The 21,243-nt window shown below is 36.3% G+C and overlaps 1 protein-coding gene across 1 annotated transcript in view; it reads right to left on the bottom strand.

The window, feature by feature from the left end:
* TEX11 (testis expressed 11) overlaps positions 1-21,243 on the bottom strand; it is a 348,927-nt gene that overhangs the window by 28,934 nt on the left and 298,750 nt on the right. Inside the window, exons 25-27 of the mRNA XM_060003090.1 lie at positions 10,970-11,119; positions 9,611-9,719; positions 8,320-8,440 (exon numbers count right to left, since the gene is read on the bottom strand). Of these exons, the coding sequence (XP_059859073.1) occupies positions 8,320-8,440; positions 9,611-9,719; positions 10,970-11,119 (380 nt within the window). The remainder of the gene's footprint in view (positions 1-8,319; positions 8,441-9,610; positions 9,720-10,969; positions 11,120-21,243) is intronic.

Below are 21,243 nucleotides of genomic sequence, written 5' to 3'. Positions count from 1 at the left end.
AGGCCTTACAAGAAATGTTAAAGGGATTCTCTAAGCTGAAAAAACAGGCAGTAATTAATAATAAGAAAACAGGGACTTCCCTAGTGGCACAGTGGTTAAGAATCCGCCTGCCAATGCAGGGGACACAGGTTCAAGCCCTGGTCTGGAAAGATCCCACAAGCCGTGGAGCAACTAAGCCCATGCACCGCAACTACTCAGCCTGTGCTCTAGAGCCCGCGAGCCACAACTAGTGAGCCTGCATGCCACAAGTACTGAAGCCCGTGTGCCTAGAGCCCGTGCTCTGCAACAAGAGAAGCCAGTGCAATGAGAAGCCCACGCTCACTGCAACTAGACAAAAGCCCGCGTGCAGCAACGAAGACCCAATGTAGCCATAAATAAATAAATAAATTTATAAAAAAAAAAGATGGGCAGAGGACCTGAGTAGACATTTTCCCAAAGAATACATAGAGATGCCCAAGAGGCACATACATGAAGTGATGCTCAACATCATTAATTATTAGAGAAATGAAAATCAATATCACAATGAGATACCACCTTACACCTGTTAGAATGGTTATTTTCAAAAAGACAAATAAGTGTTGACGAGCACGTGGAGAAAGGAAAACCCTTGTGCACTGTTGTTTGGAATGTAAATTGGTACAGCCAGTATGGAAAACATTATGGAGATTCTTTTAAAAATTTAGACTAGGACTACCATATTATCCAACTATTCCACTTTTGGGTATTTATCCAAAGAACATGAAACACTAATTCAAAAAGATATATGCACCCCTATGTTCATTGCAGCATTATTTATAATAGCTGAGATATGGGGAAATCTAAGTGTCCATGGATGGATAAATGGATAAAGATGTGGCATATATGTGTATATGTGTGTGTACACACACACACACACACACACACACAGTGGAATGCTACTCAGTCATAAAAATGAATAAATCTTGCCATTTGTGACAACATGGATTGAGGGCATTATGCTAAATGAGTCTGAAGAAAAAAGATAAATAGGCTATGATTTCACTCATATGTAGAATCTAAAAAATAAAAACAAAACAAATGAAAAACAGAACAAATTGAAAACAAACTCATAGATACAGAGACTAGATTGGTGTTTACCAGAGGGGAAGAATGCTGGGGATTGGGCAAAAGTGGTAAAGGGAGCCAATTATATGGTGACAGATGGTAACTAGACTTTTTGAGGTGATCACTTTGTAGTGTATACCAGTGTTGAATTATAATGTTGTACACCTGAAACTTTTAATATAATTAAAAAAGAGAGAAAATTAAAAAAGAGAGATTGGCAAAGTGGATTAAAAAATGTGTTGTCTATATGCTGGCTACAAGAAATTTCCTTCAAATATAACATTATAGGCAGACTGAAAATAAAAGGATGGAAATAGGTATATTATATAAACAGTAATCAAAGGATAGCAAGAGTAGCAATATTATATTAGTTATTGTAACTTCAGAGCAAAGAAAATTACTTGAGACAGGAACATTATACAATGATAAAAGGTGAAATCCACAAAGAAGACATAGCAATCATAAATGTGCATGCATCCAATAACAGTGTTACAAAATATGAAGCAAAAACCAATAGGAGTGAGAAGAGCTAGATAACTCCACAGTTATAGTTGAAGATTTTAATGTGCCTGCTCAACAAATAATAGAACAATTAGCCAGAAAATAAGGAAAAGTATACAAGAACTTGGCAACACCATGAACCAGTGAGATCTAATCAACATTTATAGACTACTCCTCCCAACAACAGCAGAATACACATTCTTTTCAAGTGCCCATGGAACATTTACTAAGATCATATCCTGGGCCATAAAATAAATCTCAAAAAGTTTAAATAACTGAAATTATACAAGTTGTGTTCTCCGACCACAATGGAATAAAACTAGAATTCAGTAACAGAAAGATAACAGGAAAATCTGTAAACACTTAGAAACTAAACAACACACTACGAAGTAATCTATGGGTCAAAGAGGAAGTCTCAAAGGAAATAAAAAAATACATTGAAGTAAATGAAAATGAAAATACAATATAGCAAAATTTGTGGGCTACAGCTAAAGCAGCTCAGTGAGGGAAATTTACAGCACTAAATACATACATTAGAAAAGAGGAAAGGTCCCAATAATTTAAGTTCCCATCTCAAGAACCTAGAAAAGAAGAGCAAACTAAATGCAAAGCAAGCAGAATGAAGTGAATAATAAAGAGCAGAAATCAACAACACTGAAAATACAAAGGCAATAGAGAAAATCAATGGAGGAGATGGTTCTTTGAAAAGGTGGATAAAATCTACTAACTCTTGGCAAGAATGACAGAGAGAAAAGAAGGGAAGATGTAAATTATCAATATCAGGAATAAAACAGTAAATATCACTACAGACCCTGCACACATCAAAAGAATAATAAGGGAATAATAATACAAAGAACTCTATACATATAAATTTGACGACTTAGGGGACTTCCCTGGTGGTGCAGTGGTTAAGAATCCGCTTGCCAATGCAGGGGTCATGGGTTCAAGCTCTGGTCTGGGAAGATGCCACATGCCATGGAGCAACTAAGCCCGTGCACCACAACTACTGAGCCTGCCCTCTATAGAGCCTGCATGCCACAACTACTGAAGCCCACGTGCCTAGAGCCCGTGCTCTGCAACAAGAGAAGCCACCACAGTAAGAAGCCTATGCACCACAACGAAGAGTAGCCCCTGCTCAGTAGCCCCCTACTTGCTGCAACTAGAGAAAGCCCGCATGAAGCAATAAAAACCCAATGCAGACAAAAATAAATAAATAAAATAAATTTTAAAAAATAAAATGCTGATGTTGTCAGCCTTGGCCATACCAATTTATATGTAAAAATTTTTTTGACAACTTAGACGAAATGGGTCACTTCACTGAAAAACACAAATTATCAGAAATCACCCAATATAAAATAGATAATGTGAACAGTCTATAACTATTAAGGAAATAGAATATGTAGTTTTAAACTCTTGAAAAAAATCTCCAGGCCCAGTTACACTGCAGAATTCTACCAAACATTAAGAAAAGAACTGACATAAATTCTACACAATCTTTTCCAAAAATATGAGGAAACACGTTGCAATTCATTTTATGAATCTAGTATTACCCTGATACCAAAACCAAAGACTGTACAGAAAAAAAACTACTCACCAATGAATATAGATAAAAAATCTTTAACAATATGCTAGCAAACAGAGTTCAGCAATATATAAAAAGAATTATGGGAGGGAGGGAGACGCAAAAGGGAAGGGATATGGGGATATATGTATATGTATAACTGATTCACTGTGTTATAAAGCAGAAACTAACACACCATTGTAAAGCAATTATACTCCAATAAAAATGCTAAGAAAAAAAAAGAATTATACACTATGACCATGTGGGGTTTATTCTAACGATGCAAGGCTGGTTCAATATTTGAGATCAGTCAATGTAATCCCCCATATTAACAGGTTAAAGAAGAAAAATCACATGATCATATCAATTGATGCAGGAGAAGCATGTGACAAAATTCAATACTCATTCATGAAACTAGCAGAGAAAAGGAATAGTGGGAACTTCCTCAACTTGATAAAGAGCTTCTACAAAAATCCTATGGCTAACATTATACTTAATGGTGAAAGACTGAATGTTTTCCCCCTAAGAGAGTGAACAAGGCAAGAATATCCACTCTCATTACTCTTAACTAACATGGTGCTGAAAGTTCTAGTCTGTGCAGTAAGGCAAGAAAAGGAAAGAGAAGGCACATAGATTGGAAAGGAAGAAATAAAACTGTCTCTATTTGCAGATGACATGGTTGTTTACATAGGAAATCCTAAGGAATCTTCAAAGAAAATTCCTGAAATGAGTGAGTTCAGCAAGGTTGTGGGATACAAAATGAACATAGAAATAGCAACTGCATTTCTTCATATTAGAAATTAACACAGGACACCACTTATGATCACTCAAAAAAAAAAAAAAACCCACAGCACTTAGATATAAATCTAACAATACATGTACAGGAATTGTATGCTGGAAACTACATAATGCTGATGAAAGAAATAAAAAATCTAAATAAATGAAGAGACATACCCTGTTCATGGATTGGAAGATTCGGTATAATAAAGATGTCAATTCTATTTTTAAATTGAGATATAATTAAAGATGTCAATTCTTGATATAAAGTGTACTAGGTTCGATGGAGTCCTCCCCCAAAATTCATGTCCTTCCTGGTACTTCATCATGTGACCATATTTGGAAATAGGGGCACTGCAGATGTAACTAAGTTGAGATCATACTGAAGTAGAGTGGACCCTTAATCCAATAATGGCTGTGTACTTATAAGAAAAAGAGAAAGACAGAGGGAGAATGCCATGTGGTGACAGAGACTGGAGTTATGAATCTATAAGCCAAGGAATACCAAGGTTTGCCAACAACCATAAAAAGACAGGACGAGGCAAAGAAGGATCCTCTCCATAGAGCCTTCAGAAAGAGTATGGCCTACTGACACCTTGATTTCAGACTTCTGGCCTCCAGAACTGTGAGAGAATAAATTTCTCTTGTTATAAGTCACCCAGTTTGTGCTAATTTGTTATCACAGTTCTAGGAAACAAATACAGTTTAATGCAATTCCTATCAAAATCCCAGGAGGAATTTTTGTAGATTTAGACAAGATTATTCTAAAATGAATATAGAAGGGCAAAGGAACTAGATAGCTAATAACAATAAAGTGGGTACAATCACTCTACTTGCTTTTAAGACTTATTGTGTAGCTATAGTAATCAGGTACTCGCAGAGGGACTGACACATAGAGAAAATAGAGAACTCAGTAAGAGACTCACAAATATGCCCAACTGATTTTTTGTCAAAAGTACAAAAGCGCGGGCTTCCCTGGTGGCGCAGTGGTTGAGAGTCCGCCTGCCAATGCAGGGGACGCGGGTTCGTACCCCGGTGCGGGAACATCCCACATGCTGCAGAGCGGCTGGGCCCGTGAGCCCTGGCCGCTGAGCTTGTGCGTCCGGAGCCTGTGCTCCACAACAGGAGAGGCCACAACAGTGAGAGGCCCGCGTACAGAAAAAAAAAAAACAAAAAGTACAAAAGCAATTTAATGGAGGAAAGACAGCCTTGTCAACAAATGGTGCTAGAGCAACTGGATATCACAGCAAAAATGAACCTCAACCTAAATCTCACACCTCATACAAAAATTAACGTAAAATGTATTATGAACTTAAATGTAAAATATAAAACTATAAAACTTAAAAAAAGAGGAGAAAATCTTTGGGATATAGGGCTAGGCAAAAAGTGTACTAGATACCAACTTGAGCCTCTCCTTTGAACTGAAATTCCTAGCAAAAGCAGGTAAATAAGACGTGTGTTCTGGTGGAAAGAGCCCTGGAACTGAGGTCAGACGGTTCTAGTTCTGATTTTCATTCATTAGCCATATGAACTTAGGCAAATTGGTAACTTGACTTTTTTGAATCTTAAAAATTTCCTTATTTGTATATCAAGGATAATACCAGCATTTCCTACTTCATAGAATTACTGGGGGGTGGACTGTCAAATGAAATAATGGATGTAAGAATGCTCTGTAAAATGTAAAGTATGATAGTGTGGGCTTGAGGTTTTATATTTGTGCAATAGCCATTTTGCCACTGTATGGAGGCACTTGATAAAGGTTATCTGCTTAATAAATAATGAATGAGTGACTGGTCATCAGAAAAGTCAAATAAGGGCAAATTTTTTTCCAAGTATTTAAAACAAAAGGGATGCATAGCACATTCAATCAAACAGTAAAAAGCAACATATACTATGTAAAGAGCCAAGAGGGTTATTAAATTAATCTCTGTATAGAAAAGCTAACTATCCCATCATGTTTCAGGGAATTAGCAATAATGGATGGGAGGCTGGTCAAAAAACTAAAAAAATATTAACCTCTCTAACAGGCAACCCAAGATTCGGAGAGATGGAACAGTAATACATTAGACAGAATAAAAGTGGCAAAATGCTCAGAGCAGTTTTGGCCTTATATAGCGACTATGGAAATTGATCAATTTGAATTTATAGTACAATTTAATTTTAGTTTGTATTTGTTACTATGGCAAACACATCTGAAGGTCCAGATGAGGCTCATGGCTTAGAAATTTAATTTTCTCTTCTTCCCAAAAGAAAGTTAAGATGAGGGGAAAAAAAAGATGTATATATCTCCAAAATGTTCAATGCTAAAGTTTTTTTTTAAACTTAAATTTACACAGGCCATAATTACATAGCTCCAGAATTCTGGGTTTCTGTAAGATGATGCTAGTTTGTACCAGGTTGTCACCCTGCTATATTGTTCCACCATCTGTTGTGGTTTGCAGACGTTTGTATATGAAGAAGCAGTTGGGCAAGTCAGGAGCCTTGGATATTAACATGGACTCAAGTAATGACTTTTGTGTGACTTTAAGCAAGCCATTTGACCTTCTTAATATTTTATAGCTCCCTTATAATAACAGTACTACCTTACCTTACCTGTGTATGAGTTGTTAAAGTTCACAACACATATTATTATTTTAATTGATCCTTAAAACCTCAGTATGGGAGTCAGAAAAGGTATTATTTCCATTTTACAAATGAGAAAACTGAAGTCAAACAGCAGAGGAGGAATATCCATATGCAAAAACAAACAAATGAGAAACCATTTAGACCCTTACCTCATACACCATAAACAAAAATTAACTCAAAATGAATCACAGACCTATATGTAAGAAATAAAACTATAAAAGCTACAAGAAAACATAGAAGAAAATCTTTGTATATTTGGAATAGGCAAAGACTTCTTATCATGACTAAAAACATGACCCATAAAAGAAAAAATAATAAATTGGTCTTCATCAAAATTCAGAATATTTGCTTTTTAAATGCTGCCATTAAGAAAATGAAAAGACAAACCAGAGACTGGGAGAAAATATTTACAAATAGTATATTTGATAAAGGATTTGTATCTAGAATACATAAAGAACACATAACTTACTGAGAATCTAATTTAAAAAATGGGAAAATAATTGAATAGATATCTTTCCAAAAAAGATAAACAAATGGTCAATAAGCACATGAAAAAATGATCAACAGTGTTAGCTATCACGGAAATTCAAATCAAAACCACAATGAACTACCATTACATACCCACTAGAATGGCTATAATAAAAAAGATGGGCAATAACAAGTGTTAATAAGGATGTGGAGAAGTTGGAACCCTCATACACTGCTGGGAGGAATGTAAAAGGTGCAGCAACTTTGGAAAACAGATCGCAGTTCTTCAAAAAGTTTAGAGCATTACCATATGAGCCATTAATTCATGTACTCAAGAAAATTGAAAACAAACCTTTGAAAACGAAGACTTAGACACAACTGTTCATAGCAGCATTATTTGTAATAGCCAAAAAGTGGAAACAAATAAAATATTTATCAACTAGTGAGTGCATAAACAAAATGTGACATACTAATTCAATAGCCTATAAAAATATTCTATTTATTCAGCAATAAAAAGGAATGAAAGAGTGATACATGCTACAGCATGGGTGAACCTCAAAAACAGTAAGCTAAACTGAAAGAAACCAGACACAAGAGGTCACAAATATGACTCCATTTATATGAAGTGTCTAGAATGAGAAAATCTATAGAGCTAGAAAGCAGATCAGTGGTTCCCTGGGCCTGAAAATGGGAGCAGGGATTGACTGCAAATGGGCAATGGGAAAATTTTTGGAGTAATGAAAATATTCTAAAACTGGATTATGGTGTCAGTTGCATAACCATACATTTACTAAAAATCACTGAATTATATACATATAATGGGTGAATATTACAGTATATAAATTACATCTTAATAAAGCTGATCTAAAAATTACTGAATAAACCTGCACTGAAAAGAAAAAAAAGCAGCAGAGGAGGGACTAAAACACAGGTCTTCATTGTTCCTTCTACTCTATTATCACCTGTCTCAGAAGTGGCAGAATAATAATAAACTTTTTCAAAGGGTTAGTCTCATCACAGGGGAATAATTCTACCAGGTTTTGAAAATACAAAGTAATTCAAAATGCCAGATGGTACTGCTACTTCGACCTAATCCATAGTATACCTGTATTAGAAATTTTCTACTTTTAACTATTTACATTTCACAAACCCAGGGAAATTTTATAGTGTGTAACCACATTTTAATACAAATTTATTTACATTAAAACTCATATCGAAAAGCATTATTCTATGTAATTTCTAATACATAAGATCATTTAGTTCTTTAAAATTAGCTTAAAGTTTAATATCATTGTTTGACTTACAGTGTGGCTAATAAGGCTCAGAGCATCTTCACAGCAGCCCCAAATTTCTTCCAGGGGACAGAGTTCTTCATTCGGCACCCCATCTGGCACGAAGAGGTTAATCAAGCTGTGCATACATTTGCTGAAAATCAAAAAGAGAAAACGCATCCCATAAGGAAAGAAATCATTGACTTCATGGCTAAGATAAGTAAAATCTGGATCTCATCCCAGACTAAGAGCTTCAAAACACGTCTGTTCTTCCTTCAATTTTATCTGGCCTCCAAGCTCAGAAGACAGATTTTTGAAGATATAAAGGGGGCTGACCAATCCTTCCTTTTATTATGCCTACGGTTGTCTTTCACTATATATATATATTTTTTTAGTTTCCTGAACTAAGGAGTTGTGTCTGTTTACTATATTTTATGAGCTGGTTTAATCTACAGATACTTTAAAGCATCTCGTTACATCCTCAAATGCAGAAGGGAATTGGGATTTAAATTGGGAGTAATTCCAGGAGAACTCTCTCATGTCTCAGAAAAGGAAGACTGTAATGAAGTTTTCCAGAGAAAAATCACACAATATCTATTTTTCCCCCATGTCTAGGCGTAGAGAACATAAAATCTTCAATAAATACTATTTTATATTACGTACAGCACTTATTGGTCCTTAAAGAAAGGTGCTTAGAAAAAAATACATGAGGCAAATGTAGCAAAATGTTAACATCTGTTAAATTTGAGTGGTGGATACACTCGTGTTTGTTATATTAATCTCTCTACTTTTCTGTATATTTGGCATATTCAGTAATGAACGAAAGAAAGGTACTTAATTAGTAATTTTATTATATATACAGGCTCACACAAAGAAGCAACTTTCTCCCTCTTTTCTCCTTTGGGAAAACCAGACTCCTTTACCTTGCCTTGGTCTATCACACAACTCTAAATATGGAGCTATTCTGAGGGCTTTTTAGTCCAGGAGTTACAGGAGTGGCCCAATCATCTTTTGAGTCAGTTGAGTATGATTGATGACTTATGGGACATTGACTATAGCACTTTTGGCTATCAAAAACTAGGATTCGGGCTTCCCTGGTGGCGCAGTGGTTGAGAGTCCGCCTGCTGATGCAGGGGACACGGGTTCGTGCCCCGGTCCGGGAAGATCCCACATGCTGCGGAGCGGCTAGGCCCGTGAGCCATGGTCGCTGAGCCTGCGCTCCGCAGTGGGAGAGGCCACAACAGTGAGAGGCCCTTGTACCGCAAAGAAAAAAAAACAACAAAAAAATAAAACTAGGATTCAGTGTTGAATTATATTTACTAACCTGTATCTCAAAACATCAACTGATTCTTTCTTTTTGTGGAGAAATAAAGCCTTTTTCAAGGCCTTTAGAGCAATAGAAGGATAGTGTGCAGGCATTTCCATTGCTAATGCTACAGGAAGGGAAGCAAAAAGATTGTGAATACCATAATCTCATCCATCACAGTTTTCATCCCACGTTACAACTGACTTTCTCTAATGAAACTGACCTGAGACAGATGAACAAAAACAAATAAATAAACAAAGACAAAAACCCAAAAATGAATTTTATAAAATGATGAATCCATGGTGGCTTTCAGAGATAGCTTCTACTTTCTGGGCAGAGTAACATGGTAGGATCACCAGGTTATATTTTTTCTTCAGCAAACATCAACAGAGAACCTACTGTTTCTGTAAGCCTGCGCATAGTCATACAGGTGAAGCAATAATCTTAGGAACCAAAGTGAAGGAGGGGCACACTAAGAAGGAAACAGAAAGCAGATAAGTAAAAGGGTACTAATCAAAAACAGATTTATACTAAATATACTGTTTCTGCCTAACATTAAAAACAGGAAACACTTGACATAAGAGTAAGTATCAGAGGTAAAACCCCTAAAACTTCTAGACGCATTTACCAGGCCTCTAGAATTGGAGTTCCATTATACAAGGAACAGTGGTCACCATCACATGTCTATAAAGTATACGCCACCAGCTCCACAGGTCTAGAAATTCTGTCTTGGCAAGACAGGGAAAGGTAAATGTGACTCTTGTGCACTTGGGGCTACCTAATACCTTTATTAGCCACACATAGGCTCCTGAGGAGGGTGAAAGATATAAAGGGAACATAATGAGGCCATTTCTTGCAGTATATCCTCATAGAGGCTCTGAGCCCCCCAATACTACTTATAGCCCAATGACAAATTTGAGGTTGGCAATTGTGTTAAAAATATCACCAATATTTCTCTGTACACTTTCATAAACGGCTAAGAGTGTATTACTTTTGATTAGTGAAGCAGCTGATTGCCTATTTCTAACTAGCTGAGCAAAACTAACTTTCTGAAGTTTGAGCTACCTCTATTGTGTAGTTATATTATTCGATTCTACACATAAAATAAATATGAGCAATGCACTTTGCTAGGGTTTATAAGTACAACAAATACAAGTAATTATTACTCATGACCCTAAGGAGCCTAAAGAAAAAGATAAATGCACAAACGATTATAATACAAAATAGTTTGAGAATGCCATTAGAGAAGGAGAAACAAAGTGCTATGAGGATACATTGCTTCCCACCTGGAGGAAAGAGAGAAGAGAGAGAAGAAAGAAAAAAGTAGTACGACTTAAATGGGTACCAGCCTTCCAAAAACATAAATACAGCTCTTACATGCGATTGTTTCCAATGTTTTACTTTCTAAATGAGGCAGTTCCCACACTGATTCCAGGAAGCTGTCCAGTAATGGGTCATTCATTTTGGCTTTAACTTCAAACTCATACAGCAGAAGCAATGTCTCACATGGATCACTTGAGAAGTCCCCTAAGAAAGAGGCAAAAATGCAACATTCTCTGTGATTACATTTTATCATTCTCTTCTATTCTAATCTCTCTTCTGGGGAGATTTTCCTATTGAGGAAAATTAATTTTACTTATAATTTGAAGGTTATCCCAGCTCCTGTAGACAGATCTTTTACATTTTAAAATATATAAACTCACCAATACTTTCACACCCTGAAATGCATTCACTAGAGTTGTCTACATTTCCTGAAATTATTACGATGATATTCCTAAATAGCCTGGAAAAGTCTTGTTGCTATCTAATTCAAATACGTTTACCTGCCTTACTTTAATGACTGAGTTAACCAGAAAATACAGTGCAATATAAACCAACTGTGGTTTTATTTTAAACAAAGCAAGGGGAAGTTTCCAAACTGCTTCATTTAGTCAGTCAACAATATTTCTTGGTTATCGCCATGGGCAGAATCTTGTATCAGGTAGCATCTACCACACTATGTGAGATGGTTTCCAATCACCCTTGTTAGACTGAACGTTTTCAAAAGTTTGGAGGTATAGCATACATACAATAAACTGAGGGAAGTGCATTAATCTTAAACAAACAGGGTGATGAATTTTTATATATGTTCAAACTACTACCCAGATCATGATATAGAACACTTCCAACACTCGTGCTCCTTTCCAGTCAATACCACCTTTGCAGAGTTAACAACTATTTTGACTTCTATCACTACTGATGTGTATTTTTTGTTATTGAACTTCAGTGATAGCATGTATAACTATAACCAACTTTTGAATATTGACCTGTATACTGTGACTTGCTTAACTCATTTATTAGTTCACATAACTTTTTTGTAGATTCTTTGGACTTTCTATATAGAGAATCATGTGTCCTCTGCAAATACAGATAGTTTTATTTGATCTTTTTCACTCTATGTATGTCTTTTCCCACTCTTTCGCTTGCCTTATTGCATTGGCTAGGACCACCAGGATGATGATGACCAGGAGTGGTGAGAGTAGACATCCTTGACTTATGTCCTTAGAGGGAAAGCATTCAGTCTTTCATCATTTAAAATGACATTAGCTGTAGGTTTCATTTTTGTGGATGGTCTTTATCAGCTTGAGGAACTTCCCTACTATTCCTGTTTAGCTGAGAGTTTCTATAATAAATGGATGTTGAGTCTTGTCACTTAATCTGTTGATATGGTGAATTAAATGATTGAGTTTACAATGCTGAACCCAGGATAAAACTTACTTGGTTATAATCTATTATCCTTTTCATGTTTTACTAGATTTTAAACTATGAATTCAATGGGTATAGGACAATTCAGGTTATCTATTTCTTTTTGTGGGAGCTTTGGTAGTTTGACTTTCAAGGAATTTGTCAATCTCATCTAACCCTTCAAGTTAATGGGCATAAATTTCTTCAGAATATTCCCTTGTTATCTTTTTTTTAATGTCTGCAGCATCTGTAGTGATGTCTACACTATCATTCTTGATATTGTTAATTTGTGTCTTGATCTGCCTGGCTAGAGTTTTCTCAACTGCACTGATCTTTTCAAACAAAAACAACAATACAGCTTTTGGTTTCATCAATTTTATCTATTATTTTCTGTTTTAAATCTTATTGACTTCTGCTCTTATATTACTCCTTTCATTCTGCTTGATTTGGTTCAATTTGCTAATTTTTTCCCTAAGGTGGAGGCTTATTTAAGATCTTTCTTTTTCTAATAGAGGCATTTATTTCTACAAAGTTTTGTCTAAACACTGCTTTAGCTGTATCCTCCAAATTTTTTTTGTTTTGTTTTTTTGCGGTACACGGGCCTCTCACTGTTGTGGCCTCTCCTGTTGTGAAGCACAGGCTCCGGACGCGCAGGCTCAGCGGCCATGGCTCACGGGCCCAGCCGCTCCGCGGCATGTGGGATCTTCCCGGACTGGGGCATGAACCCGAGTCCCCTGCATCGGCAGGCAGACTCTCAACCACTGCGCCACCAGGGAAGCCCCCTCCAAATTTTTATATGCTGTGTTTTCATTTACTTCCATTCAAACTATTTCTAATTTCCCTGCGAATTTCTCTTCAACCCATTTGATTATTTAAAAAGTATGTTTTTTAAATTGAAGTATAGTTGATTTACAATATTATATTAGTTTTGGGTATACAACATAGTGATACAATATTTTTATAGCTTACACTCAGTTTAAAGTTATTACAAAACAATGGCTATATTTCACTGTGCTGTACAATATATCCTTGTTGCTTATCTATTTTTTTTTGTTGTTGTTGTTGCGGTATGCGGGCCTCTCACTGTTGTGGCCTCTCCCGTTGCAGAGCACAGGCTCCGGACGCGCAGGCCCAGCGGCCACGGCTCACAGGCACAGCCACTCCGCGGTATGTGGGAACCTCCCGGACCGGGGCACGAACCTGTGTCCCCTGCACTGGCAGGCAGACTCTCAACCACTGCGCCACCAGGGAAGCCCTGCTTATCTATTTTATACATAGTAGTTTGCATCTCTTAATCCCATACTCCTGTCCTGCCCCCTCCCCACTTCACTCTCCCCAGTGGCAACCACTAGTTTGTCCTCTGTATCTGTGAATCTGTTTCTGCTTTGTTATGTACATTGGTTTGTTTCATTTTTTAGATTCCACATATAAGGGATAACATAGAGTATTTGTCTTTCTCGGTCTTACTTATTTCACTAAGGGTAATATTCTCTAAGTCCATCCAAGTTGTTGCAAATGGCAGAATTTCATTCTTTTTTATGGCTGAGTAATATTCCATTTTATATATTACACCACATCTTCTTTACCCATTCATCTGTTGATAGACACTTAGGTTGCTTCCGTATCTTTGTTATTGTAAATAATCCTGCTATGAACATTGGGGTACGTATATCTTTTTGAATTATTGTCTTCTTTTTTTGTAGATATATACCCAGGAGGGAATTGCATGATCACATGGTAGTTCTATTTTTAGGTTTTTGAGGAACCTTATACTGTTTTCCACAGTGGCTGCACCAATTTACATTCCCACCAACATTGTACAAGGGTTCCCTTTTCTCCACATCTCCACCAACATTTTTTATTTGTAGACATTCTAACAGGTGTGAGATGATATCTCATTGTGGTTTTGATTTGCATTTCTCTAATGATTAGTGATGCTGAGCATCTTTTCATGTGCCTGTTAGCCATCTGTATGTCTTCTTGGGAAAAATGTCTATTTAAGACTTCTGCCCTTTTTTTTTTTTCCCGGTACATGGGCCTCCCACTGCTGAGGCCTCTCCCATCGCAGAGCACAGGCCCTGGATGCGCAGGCTCAGCAGCCATGACTCACGGGCCCAGCCGCTCTGCGGCATGCGGGATCCTCCCGGACTGGGGCACGAACCCGCATCCCCTGCATCGGCAGGCGGACTCCCAACCACTGCGCCACCAGGGAAGCCCTTCTGCCCATTTTTAATTGGTTTGTTGGTTTTTTTCTTGATGCTGAGTTGTATGAGCTCTTTATATATTTTGGATATTAACCCCTTATTGATCATATCATTTGCAAATATTTTCTCCCATTCCATAGTCTGTCTCTTCGTTTTGTCAATGGTTTCCTTTGCTGTGCAAAAGTTTTTATGTTTAATTAGGTCCCATTTGTTTATTTTGCTTTTATTTCTTTTGCTGTAGGAGACAGATCCAAAAAATATTGCTATGACTTATGTCAAAGAGTGTTCTGCCTATGTTCTCTTCTAGAAGTTTTATGGTTTCAGGTCTTACATTTAGGTCTTTAATCCATTTTTAGTTTATTTTTGTGTATGGTGTGAGGAAATGTTCTAATCTCATTCTTTTACATGTGGCTGTACAGTTTTCCCAGCACCACTTATTGAAGAGACTGTCTTTTCTCCATTGTATATTCTTGCCTCCTTTGTCATAGATCAATTGACCGTAGGTGCATGGGTTTATTTCTGGGTTCTCTATTCTGTTCCACTGATCTATGTGTCTATTTTTTTGCCAGTACCATGTTGTTTTCATTACAAATAAATGTGTTGTTTCGATTACAATAAATGTGTATTCTGGTGTTGTTGGGCAGAGCATTCTATAAATATCCATTAGATCAAGTTGGTTGATAGTGTCATTTATGTCTTCTATACACTTGTTGAGTATCAGTAGCTTTGTAGTACAGTCTGAAGTCAGGGAGCATGATACCCCAGCTTTGTTCTTTTTTCTCAAGATTTCTTTGGCAGTTCGGGGTTTCTTGTGGTTCCATAAAAATTTTAGGATTATTTGTTCAAGTTCTGTGAAAAATGTCATGGGTTATTTTGATAAGGATTGCCTTAAATCTGTAGATCACTTTGGGTAGTATGGACATTTTAAACAATATTAATTCTCCCAATCCAAGAACATGGGATATCTTTCCATTTCTTTGTATCATTTTCAAATTCCTTCATCAATGTTTTACAGTTTTCAGAGTATAGGTCTTTCACCTCCTTGGTTAAGTTTATTCCTAGGTATTTTATTCTTTTTGATGTGATTTTATTCACGATTGTTTTCTTGCTTTATCTTTCTGATAGTCCATTATTAGTGTATAGAAAAGCAACAGATTTCTATATATTAATCTTGTATCTTGCAACTTTACTGAATTCATTTATTAGTTCCAATACTTTTTTGGTGGAGACTTTAGGATTTCTTATATATAGTATCATGTCATCTGGAAATAGAGTTTTATTTCTTCCCTTCCGATTTGGATGCACTTTATTTCTTTGTCTTGTCTGATTGCAGTGGCTAGAACTTCCATTGCTATGTTAAATATAAGTAGCAAGAAAGGGCATCCTTGTTGTCTTCCTGATCTTAAAGACTTTCAGTATTTCACCATTGAGTATGATGGTAGCTGTGAGTTCGTCATAAATGGCCTTTAATATGTTGATATATGTTCCCTCTATATCAACTAGAAGTATGTTGTTTAATTTCCAAATATATATTTGGAAAAATAGAACTGTAAAATATATTTTACATATACTTTATAAATTTATCATTTAACTCCATTATGGTAAGAGAAAATACCTTGCATGATTTCAATACTTTTAACTCTTTTCAGGTTTGTTTTATGGTTCAGAATATGGCCTATGTTGAATGATCCACGTGCATTTGAAAATAAATGTGTATTCTGGTGGTGTTGGGTAGAGCATTTTATAAATGTCAATTAGATCAAGTTGGTTGATAGTGTTAGTTATGTCTTCTATATCCTTGTTAAGTATCTGTTGACTTATTCTATTGACTCCTGTATTGGAGTCTCTCTCCAACCATAGGGTGGATTTGTCTATTCCTCCTTTCAGTTCTATCAGTTTTTGTTTCATGTATTTTGAAGCTCTGTTGTTTGGTACATTACAAATTTAGGATAGTTATGTTGTCACGTTTAATTGACCACTTTTTCATTATATCCCTCTTTATCCTTAGTAATATTCTTTGCTTTAAAGTGTCTTCTCTGATAATATAGCCATTCCAGCTTTCTTTGGATTAGTGTTTGCATATTGTACCTTTTTCAATTCCTTTTATTTTTAACCTACCTATGTATTCATACATAAGTGGGTTTCTTATAGACAGCATGTAGTTTTGGGTGTTGATTTTTTAGCCAATCTGATATTCTTTATTTCTTTTCTTGATCTTTTAATTGGTGTGTTTAGACCAGGGGTGAGCAAACTACAATCTATGGGCTGGCCGCTTGTTTGGCAATAAAGTTTTCTGGGAATCCAGTCATGTTCATTTGTTTAAATATTATCTATGTCTATTTTCCTGCCTATAATGGCAGAGTGGAGTAGTTGTGCCTGAGACCCTATGGCCTGTTAGCTGAAAATATTTACTATTGGGTCTTTAAGAAACATGTCCTGACCTCTGATTTAGATGATTTATATTTAATGCAATTATTGATATAGTTGGGTGTTCTTGAACTTTATTAAACTGAATTATACTTAGAACAATTAGAAGATCAAGAAGGAAACATGTCTTGAAAAACACTGTAAGCCAACTAGAACTACCAGACCTTTAGAGAACACTCAACAGCAGCAGAATAGACATTCTTCTCAAATGCATATAGAATATTCTCTAGAATTAATGATATGCTAGGTCATAAAACAAACCTCCATAAATTTCAAAATATAAAATGATACAATGTATGTTCTGTGACCACAGTGGAATGAAATTAGAATAAGAAAAAAGAAATTGGGAAACTCACAAATATACAGAAAGTAAACAAGACACTTTTAAACAACCAATGGGTGAAAAAACAAATCAACAGAGAAATTAGAAAATATTTTGAAAATGAAGACACAATATAATAAAACTAATGGGATGCAGCTAAAGTGCTTAGATGGAAAATTATATTCATAAACATATAATTAGATTGGTAAACATATACACATATAATTAATTATATCTTTACAGAAAATATGCTGTACACCTTAAACTTATATAGTGCTGTATGTTAATTATACCTCAATAAACCTGGGAAAAAATAAAATGAAACTTAAAAGAAGGAAAAATTGATTTCAAATCAATAATATAACCCTCCACATTAGTTAAGAGCAAACTAAACCCAAAGAAGTAGAAGGTAGAGAATAATAAAAATTGGAGTGGAAATGAATGAGAGAATAGGAAAACAATAGAGAAAATTAATGAAACCAGAAGCTGATTCTTTAAAAAGACAAACAAAATTGACAAAACTTTAGCTAGATTGACTAAGAAAAAAGGAGAGAAGCCTCATTGCTAGAATCAGAAACAAAAAAAGAGACATCATTACCAACCTTAGAGAAATAAAAAGGATTACAAAGGAATGCAATGAAAAATGTATGCCAAGGGTCTTCCCTGGTGGCGCAGTGGTTGAGAGTCTGCCTGCCGGTGCAGGGGACGCGGGTTTGTGCCCCGGTCTGGGAGGATCCCACATGCTGCGGAGCAGCTGGGCCCATGAGCCATGGCCGCTGGGCCTGCGTGTCCGGAGCCTGTGCTCCGCAACGGGAGAGGCCACAACAGTGAGAGGCCCGCGTACAGCAAAAAAAAAAGAAAAAAAAGAAAATGTATGCCAATAAATTGGACAATCTGGATAAAATGAACAATTTCCTAGAAAGACAAACTACTGAAACTGACTCAAGAAGAAACAGACATCTGTATAGATGTATAATGAAGGAAGACATTGAATTAGTAATTTTAAAGACTACAGGGACTTCCCTAGTGGTCCAGTGGGTAAGACTCCACACTCCCAATGCAGGGGGCCTGGGTTTGATCCCTGGTTGGGGAACTAGATCCCACATACATGCTGCAACTAAGAGTTCGCATGCCACAACTATGAGCCTGCATGCCGCAACTAAAGATTCTGCATGCCACAAGTAAAAGATCCCACATGCCACAACTAAGACCCGGCACAGCCAAAATAAATAAATAAATAAATATTTAAAAAAAAAAACTACAGAAAAAGAAAAGTCCAGGCTTATACAGCTTCACCACAGGACTGGAGCAAACATTTAAAGAATAATTAATACTAAGTGTTTACTAATTCTTTCAAAAATTGAAAGGGATGGAACATTTCACAACTTATGTTATAAGGCCAGGATTACTATGATACCAAAACCAGACAAAGATATCACATGTAAAGAAAATTAGACAAAGGTCTCTTATGAATATAGACACAAAAATACCCAACAAAATACTAGTATTCTGCATCCAGAAACATATAAAAGAATTATACAGTGTGATCAAGTGGGATTTTTCCCAGGAATGTAAGGTTGCTTTAACAAGTGAAAACCAATTAATATAATATACCATATCAACAAAACAGAGACTACATGATGATCTCAATAGAGGTGGAAAGCATTTTACAGAATCCAATAAACCTGATAAAACACTGTCATGATAAAAACAATTAACAAACTAGGAGTGGAAGGGAACTTCCTCAACCAGATAAAGGGCATCTATGAAAAAATCACAGCTAAAAACATACTTAATGGTGAAAGACTGGATTCTTTCCCTCTAAGATGAAGAAAGAGACACATATGCCCACCCCTACCATTGCTATTCAACACTGTACTGTAAGTCCTACCTAAAGAAATTAGGCAAGAAAAAGAAATAATAAACATCGAGACTGGAAAAGAAGTAGTGAAACTATTAATACACAATGTGATCTTGTAAATAAAATTCCTAGGCATTCCAGTAAAATACCATTAGAACTAATAAAGAAGTTTAATAATATTAATGTACAAAAATCAATTCTAGTTCTATACAATAGCCATGAGCAAAATGAGAATAAGATTAAGAAAACAATTCCATTTATAATACCATCAAAAATAAACTATTTAGGATTAAATTAAAGAAGTGCAGGACTTGTACACTGAAAACTTTAAAACATCATTGAAAGAAATTAAGGAAGATGTAAATAAATGGAAAAATATTCCATGTTCATGGATTAGAAGGCTTGACATTGTTAAAATAGCAATACCCCTCAAAATGATCTATATATTCAACAGAATCCCTACCAGAATCCCAGCTGGCTTTTTTCTTTTTTCAGAAACTAACAGGCTGATCCTAAAATTCATGTGGAAATTCAAGGGATCCAGAATAGCCAAAACAATCTTGAAAAAGAAGAGCGCACACACGCACACGCACACGCACGCACACACACACACACACACACACACACACAAAAAGAAGAAAAAGAACACATTTGGAGACTAACATTTCCATGTGTCTATGGTCAACAATTTTCTACAAGGAGACAAAGACCATCCAATGGGGAAACAATAACTTATTTTCTTTCCTTTTTGGCTGTGCCGCATGGCTTTCAGGATCTTAGTTCCCTAACCAGGGATTAAACCCGCAACCTCAGAAGTAAAAGCACAGAGTTCCAACCAATGAACCACCACGGAATTCCCAAGAATAGCTTTTTCAAAAAAATGGATCTGTATAGCCACATGGAAAATAATGAAACTGGACCCTACTTCATACCACATACAAAAGTTAACTCAAAATGGATCAAAGACCTACATGTAAGAACTAAAACTATAAAACTGTTTAGAAGAAAACATAGGAGTAAACCTTTATGACTTTGGATTGGCAGTTATTAGATATGACACCAGAAGCAGGAACAAGAAAAGAAAAATAGATAAATTGTACCTCATAAAAGTTAAAAAAAAAAAAGTGCTTCAAAGGATGCTACTGAGAAAAGGAAAAAACCCACAGAATGGGAGAAAATATTTGCAAGTCATATATCTGATCACGGACCTGCATCTAGAATATATAAAGGACTCTTATGACTTAATAATTTAAAAAACAATTAACAATTGGGCAAACGATCTAAACAGACATTCCTACAAAAAATACGTACAAATCGCCAATAGGCATATGAAAAAACGCTCAATACCATTAGTTGTCAAGAAAATCAGTCATTGGGACTTCCTTGCTGGTGCAGTGGTTAAGAATGCACCTGCCAATGCAGGGAACAGGGGTTTGAGCCCTGCTCCGGGAAGATCCCACATGCCACAGAGCAACTCAGCCCGTGCACCACAACTACTGAGCCTGTGCTCTAGAGCTCCCGAGCCACAACTACTGAAGCCCGAGTGTCTAGAGCCCATGCTCTGCAACAAGAGAAGCCACCACAATGAGAAGCCCGCACACTGCAACGAACAGTAGCCCTCGTGTGCCACAAGTACAGAAAGCCCACGTGCAGCAACGAAGACCCAACACGGCCAAAAATAACTAATAAATAAATTAATTTTTTAAAGAAGAAAATCAGTCATCAGGAAATCAAAACCACAATGGGATATCACTCTACACTCAGAAGGATGGCTAGAATCAAAAAGTCAGATAATACAAGTGTTGTCAAGCTGGTGGTGAAATCAGAAGCCTTACACAACTGGTGACAATATAAAATGGTGCAGCCACTTAGGAAAATGGTCTGGCAGGTCCTCAAACAATTAAACAGAGTCACGGAGAGGGGAGCTTAAAGATGGTGGAAGAGTAAGACGTTGAGATCACCTTACTCCCCACAAATACATCAGAAATACATCTACATGTGGAACAACTCCTACAGAACACCTACTGAATGCTGACAGAAGACCTCAGACCTACAAAAGGCAAGAAACCCCCCACGTACTTGGGTAGGGCAAAACAAAAAAGAAAAAAACAGA

This window comes from Delphinus delphis, chromosome X (genome assembly GCF_949987515.2).
Source record: "Delphinus delphis chromosome X, mDelDel1.2, whole genome shotgun sequence".
Classification (NCBI taxonomy): domain Eukaryota; kingdom Metazoa; phylum Chordata; class Mammalia; order Artiodactyla; family Delphinidae; genus Delphinus; species Delphinus delphis.
Note: the sequence above shows the minus strand (reverse complement) of the source record. Positions and strands in the feature narration are given on the sequence as shown.